The sequence below is a fragment of the Genypterus blacodes genome, unplaced genomic scaffold (genome assembly GCF_046128005.1).
Source record: "Genypterus blacodes isolate CSIRO-AG114 ecotype Tasmania unplaced genomic scaffold, CSIRO-AGI_Gbla_v1 ptg000657l_1, whole genome shotgun sequence".
In the NCBI taxonomy this organism is placed as follows: Eukaryota; Metazoa; Chordata; class Actinopteri; order Ophidiiformes; family Ophidiidae; genus Genypterus; species Genypterus blacodes.
The window spans coordinates 7,903-15,000 of NW_027467361.1; the positions used below are offsets into that span (position 1 = coordinate 7,903).

Sequence of the window (7,098 nt, forward strand, 5' to 3'; positions counted from 1 at the left end):
GTTGGTGGAGGAGGAGGAGGAAATCCAACAGGAACCTTCATGAGCAACAAATGGATCTCAGACGTTAAGTCCTGCACATTTTGTGTCGTAGCTTTTAATGTGGAGTCATTTCATCGGGTGCCAACAGTTATGGAAACATTTCCTCTGACCTATTTTAGTCTGGGCTCCTGAGCAGAGACTCAGTCTGAGTGGAGGAACCTTCAGGACGAGCCATCATGGAAGACCAAGCTCCTGTGTCTCCAGCCCCTTAAATAACACCTTGATCCTGAGCTGCTGCCACGCCCTCTCACAGCATCCAGGACGATGTCACAGCCCTTATTGTCTCAGCTGTTCTACAGGGGACAGCAGCTCAGGGAGCAATTACAACATGACCACAGAGTCACATGACTCTGTAATAGGTTATCAATGAGGCGTTTGGTAACTTGTCTCTCCCAAGGTTACAGGTTATGATGATGTGAGGAGGAGCTCTGATCAACGCTCCAGGCTTCATTCTGTCCGCTTTGCTCAGTTTAACAAGCAAGAGGGACTGCAACCATCTCATACTACCCATGATCCCTTGGGGCTTGGGGTCATTTCCTGTGCTCAGTTGATGTTCTCACTCCCCAGCAGTGCAGTGTAGAGAGGACACTTGTATAACGAGAGCTGCAGCAGGACTTCATCCTCCTGTACAGACCTGAAGGAGGCAGGAGCCAGCACAGCCAATCACTCAGCTGAGACAGGGTTATTATGGGCTGGCCCTTTGTGATGCTATTGTCCCTGATATAAGGCTGGGAATGATGACAGCATCCCAACACACACGCACACACACACACACACACACACACACACACACACACACACACACACACACACACACACACACACACACACACACACACACACACACACACACACACACACACACACACTATAAAACCAGCCCGTCTCACAGCAGTAATAGATCAAGCACTCTGTGTACGTTCACTGAAACATATAAGGCTACAAATGTATACGCTGCAGGAATGTGTGTGAACTGTAAGCGTTCATTAAGTGGCTCAAAACAAAACACTGCAGTTCATCTGTCTGTAGAAACAAACACCACACACACATCAGCCCTAAACACAGCAGACCAGAGGCTTCACACAGATTGAACCACAGCATTTACACGACGTGGAGCTAAACTTCCTAAGGTTAAGTTCCATTCTGCTGTTTCTGAATGTTTGAGCATGTTGAAGAATGAAATGATACTGAGACCATGTTTGCACACGCAGACAAGGAAGCCTGGAGATGCTTATCTGAGTGTAGGCCCAATCTCTCTGTGTGTGTGTGTGTGTGTGTGTGTGTGTGTGTGTGTGTGTGTGTGTGTGTGTGTGTGTGTGTGTGTGTGTGTGTGTGTGTGTGTGTGTGTGTGTGTGTGTGTGTGTGTGTGTGTGTGTGTGTGTGTGCGTGTGTTTCCATGCACAGGGTTCAGACAGAGCTCCGGCTGCATGAAGGATCTCAGGTCATTACACAACGCAGAGGGATTTTGGTCAAAAGGTGCGTACGGATTAAGGCTCCCACATTCTTTTAAGTCATATAGTTGTGGATGTGCTTAGTACTGTTACACTTGCACCTTAGCAACTGCTGGAATATGGAGACACATCAGTGGCAACAGGAGAAGGAACCAAACAATCTGTCAAGCTCCAGGCTCATTTCCATCTACTATTACGTTCCTATTCTATATTCTACATGTTTGCTCTCATTAGAAGGATTTCCCTCCTTTATAACCGACTGGTTGACCTAATAAAGCATTACGAATGACCTCATCACGTCTGATGTGTATGCTTGACTGAGAACATGAATTTGCTCATTCCTGAGACTGACTGACAGGTAGGTCATGAGGCAGGAAGTGGAGTCGGGTCATCAACCAACTGTTATGATGTAATAAATCACATTTAATAAGAAAACAAACATCCTAACTTGTTTCTGATCTAAATGTATAACCTTGCTGCTGTTTCTGATTGATTACATTTCACTGAGTGACCCAAGTGTGTCTAAAATGGCCCCGAATGTGAAAACAATCCTCTCTTCAACCAGAACATGTACGGCCCTGGACACATGTATGCAGCAGACGTGTGCACCGTCTCAAACTGAACAGAAACCTGGGGCCTACATGGTGAGGGAGGCAGGTTCCTCCACATGTAGGCCGGTCTCTAACCCTAACCCTGAACCCTGCTACTGGAACCAGGATTCCATTTACAGGACATTTCTGAAACCAGTTGAATGTACAAAGTGGAGCACGTGTGAACGCCCTGTGTGTGTGTGTGTGTGTGTGTGTGTGTGTGTGTGTCATCAGATGTGAAGTGTTTGGTGTCTGCTCCACTTACTTTGCCAGTCTTGTGGTCAAACCAGACCAGGGCATGGTTCCTGGACAGCACCTTGCAGTCGAAGGTGGCGTTGTTCTGAGCCGGGCGACACCGAGCCACAGAGCGGCCGATCTTGACCGGCTCGTCCAGGTAGACATGTCTCTCCTGGAATGGGTGCGAGTTGGGTCGGCAGGCGAACACGGCCAGCGCTGAAGGCATTGACTTTGGCTTGAGTGTGTTACTCCAACCGGACACGAGAGACAGGTTTTCTTGATCCAGATTGGCGGGTGTGTGTGTTCCAATCCCCAGTGAATAATAATAATAATAATAATAATATCTCTAGCCTGTGTGAAGGCAGGCTGTTAGTCTAATAACATCTAGGTCCTAACTAATAAGCATCGTCCTCTGTGTTTCCCACTTGGACTAAACGGCTCTCATAGGACTGAAACAAATAATAAACAAACTGACTGCTATAAAACAGACAAGACATTCCCTTCACTGAGCTACATAACGCCTCTTACATGTGACAGCAGGCTCTGTGTCCACACCAGGGCGCCATGTGTCAAGACCGACACGACCGAGTGAAGCTCCGGCAGCCTGGCAAACAGCCTCCCGCGTCCATCAAACTATTTCTGCACGGGAGAAGGCAGAAGACGCCGTTCAATCACGACAGGCGAGATGTTTAGACAAACCCCGACGCCAGTAATGACGCCTGCTGATTAAACGATTTATGACTGCAGGAAGCCTGTCTCCTGACAGCAGTGAACCAGACGGTAGCGCGGGTTCTTGCCGTGTTGCAGCGGGCTGCGCCCCCTCAATGTGCCGCACAGTCTGCCGCTGACCCCGCCTGGTGTCTGATGGCTCCCCTGTGCTCGCTGGGTCACTGTCTGCCTGTCATCCTCTCCGTGGCCTTGTTGCCCTCACACAGGGAACCTTAGCTAGCTGCCCCGCGCCACCACTCCCTCCAGAGAGCACAACACTCACTACACCCCGGAGTTTAAAACATTCAGGCTGAGAGCGAGCAATGTCCGCCCGCTGAAGAGGCCAGATTTACGCGTTTCTTCCTAATCAGTGCTGAGGCTCCGGACACTTTGCCGGTGTGCGGCGGGGATTAGCAGCTCTCCCCGTGCAGCTCAAATGCTAATCTGCTAGCTTGACAGTGGTCAGGCGAAGCGCTAACTCTCTGGCGTTGTACCAGCAAGCTAGGCTAGGCTAAGCTAGGCTAATGAGTGCCCACAAACTTATTATTCAGGTCCTAAAATGTTTTCCCCCAACCAGTCTGAACCACTTCGCATACCGAATGGAGACAAAGTGCCGCCCCGTCTCACCTGTCCAACCAAACGCAGCAGGGCAGCCCCACTACAGTGACCTGCGGGTGAACGTTAGCATGGAGGTGCGCTGAGCTAGGTGCGTTAATGTTACCTAGCGGCTAGCCGGCTAAGTGACAGTCAGGAGAAACAGACGCGGAAAACGAAGCGACTTTCCTGGCGGCGCCGCATCACAGCCCGGTTCCGTTCACACACAATCCTTGGTACAACCCGCAAGTTGCGCTGTCGTCGTCTCTGGCAGTCCGGGTCCCGTTTGCCGTGGCGGGTTGAAGTTAATGCCGTCGCCTTCCCGCTGATTTCGGGAAGGAATCTGTAAGAAGTTGTCCTCCTCCGCAAGTCTTAGCCGCCATAGTGAAACTAGAGAGCAGACAGGCGGGGTGCGTTCATCATCGGCCCGTAGCTCCGCGCAGCTCCGGCACCGGGAGACCAGACAGCATTCAGCCCCGGACACTCACCGGCGATTATGTATACATGTATGACGTTATCTGTGTCGGTACATCGATGTAGGCGAGCAGGTGGATTACAAATACATCAAATAAAAAAAAACTCACATAAACTTAGTAATGAGCTTTTTTCGTTTTGTTATGTTTTGTGTACTGGCTGTTTGTAACAAGTCAAGTCCATCAGCTACAGCAGGAAATAAAACAGAATGTTTGCTATAGGATTTGCTGCTATTCTGTGTGTTATATACTAAAATACATCTCCAGCTACATATTATACATATATATGTGTGTGTGCAGTCTATTCTATTGTATTCTATTTTATCTTTATTACATAAATAATAGATCAATAAAAAGGTCAATTAGACTCGTTAAATCAGCAACACTTCGAATCAAAGTATTGATTTTGCATCTATGCTACGATTCACCAAGAGTTTGTTTCAAACGTGACGTCATTGTGAATGGCAACACCACCAGGTTTCTTCTCCCAACCCTATCAAACATAACATCTCACATTAAACTCATCTTACACATATTATACATCTAAAATCGAACCATGATCGATTTTTCAGGGGAAAACGTTCTCCTGAAGGGGGCGCCAGAGAAAAAGACTCGGAGCATCCAAACTGAAAGGGTTTCTTTTCTCAGCACATTTGGAGGCAGACAGCCACAGAGAGGATGGTGACTCCATGTGCAGTCACACCACAACAGAGTCTGAAAAGCAAAATACAAACTGGTGCAGTACACAGTCAGTACACACACACACACACACACATTACCACTGCTGTTAATACTGAGTGGCACTTCTCACACTGCAGTAGTAATACTCCATTACTTTGTGTTTTCATACAGGTGACTTCTTCAGCTTGTGGACAAGGACATTGTTGGGGCAGGATGGGATGGGGGGATCAAATTCTGCTTATGGCCCCAACAAGGCTCAGGCTGGCCCTGCTGTGTGACAGCTGAGCCTAAATCAATGCTGGATGAGAGCTTCAACATAAAACCTCATCAAGCTGCTGCTGCTGCTGCTTATTTGATTTTATTTAGTAATAATTTAACCAAGAGATACTTCCAAATAGTTTAGGCAGTCATAACGCATGTTTTTAATTTTGTTCTTATTATGTCTTAATAACAGCTCTCAAATTATATTATATAAAGATATAATAACGCCTGTGTCTTTCTGGTTATGCAGATAAGGTTTTGTCTCCTCTCCTCTCCTCTCCTCTCCTCTCCTCTCCTCCTGGTCCTTGTGGTTTTGCCTGGCTCTCCTTCAGGGCAGCAGGGACCAGCTGTCACTGCTGTTAACTGAGGTTAAACCAGCACCTCACTGTGTTTCCCTGCTTATTCCATCTTCACACACAGACAGAAAGTCTTTATGTGTTGCTAACAAGATAACTGGCACGTGGAAATTATTACATATGTTCATATGTCATGTGAGACAAAAGAGATTTAATTGAACTGTTCTTATTGACCAATATCTCTAATATATATAAATATAAATATATATATTATAATATCGCAAATCAATGGGCAGAGATGTTTTCCAGCTGTGACAGTGAGCGGTATAATTACTATTCAATAACAAACACTTGGAATAAATACGGGAGTTTTCTCCACAATGCAAAAATAAATAAAAGCCCAAAAATGTGACGAAATTAGTTGAATGCAAAAGTGAATTTTGACGCCGGAACGGAGTAAAACACTCCGGAACGGAGTCAAATAGCGGCGTGCGTGCGTGCGTGATGACGTCAACAGTTCGTCATAAACTACGTACGTACGCTGCTGCTGTGTTAGCTAAGTGGCTACTCGATGTACCACTGCGTTCCTCTGGTAGTTAATTTAGTGGCGCTGACTATAAACAACTATAAAACATCCATTAAATAGTTAGACATTATCCTCAGCGGCTCAGTTTCGGTGTTGGGCCGTCGCCATGGCTCTTCAAGGCCCGGAGGAGCTGGGGGAGCAGGTCGAAGAGCCGGAGGATCTGGACGACCAGGACGCTAGCAGCATCTCCCCGGCCGAGGAGATCACTCTGCCCGCCGGGCCCGGGGGCGACGAGCCGGAGGAGGAGACTCTCCTGCTGCCCTGGGACCGCTTCTCCACCTGGCTGCACTGCATCTGTGTGGTCGGCTTCGACCTGGAGCTGGGACAGGCGGTGGAGGTGAGACCGAAGCCCCGGCACACAGACAGTCTGACCCGGGCTCAGGCTATTTGTTGGGCTGGACTGTAAACATCCTTCTTCGTTGTAATCATGTAAACACACACTCGGTGTGTAGTAACGGTGTAGTTACGGAGTGTGAGCCTGTTGCAGCCACGACATCACATCTGTGTGTTGACCTTTCTACTACTTCTGTTATCTCCAACTTATTCTGAAAATGACATTTAGTGGAGAGTCTTCAGAGAAAGTAACGCAGTCGGATGTAAACACGGACATTTGCTACAGATTAAACACTTTATGGCCGTAACATAGCTGTGAAAGAAGGAATCAGCTGATAAACTAAACTACAATCAGCTGACTGCGCTCATATTCATGCTTTTTTCTTTCAGTTTCGCTTTTTCCGAGGAAGTTTCTTGCATTTATTTAGCATTGAAGAATGAATCTCTGATTCTCTAATAGTATTTAAGATGACTGACATCTAAGTATCCATATTCTACTGCATCCTCTTATCGTGTGCAGGCCGCGGGTATCCCAGCATGCACTGGGCATGTCAGCAATCTGTAGCCAACATGGAAGAACATGGAAGACACACATCACACTCAGAGTAGATATATTCCTGTAGGGTTCAGAGTATAAACTGTAATAAGGCAGGTGGAGTTCAAACATTCCTGCAGGATTCATGGGAATGGAGGTTCTGTTAGCTTATAGGCTCTGAGAAACGAGATAGGAGCACAGCCCTGGTGTTGTGTGTCACCATGGTGATGTAGCCTCAGGCATGAAGAAGACGATGTTCACTACAGTCCAGACTGAAGATGTCACAGGAAACATCTGTTTCATCTCAATGTTCA

The 7,098-nt window shown here is 47.3% G+C and overlaps 1 protein-coding gene across 1 annotated transcript in view; it reads left to right on the forward strand.

Annotated features, from left to right (window-relative positions):
• Positions 1-5,839: 5,839 nt before the first annotated feature.
• LOC142990687 (protein DENND6A-like) overlaps positions 5,840-7,098 on the forward strand; it is a gene marked incomplete at its 3' end in the record, with an annotated part of 5,302 nt that continues 4,043 nt past the window's right edge. Inside the window, exon 1 of the mRNA XM_076140542.1 lies at positions 5,840-6,253. Within this exon, the coding sequence (XP_075996657.1) occupies positions 6,023-6,253 (231 nt within the window). The remainder of the gene's footprint in view (positions 6,254-7,098) is intronic.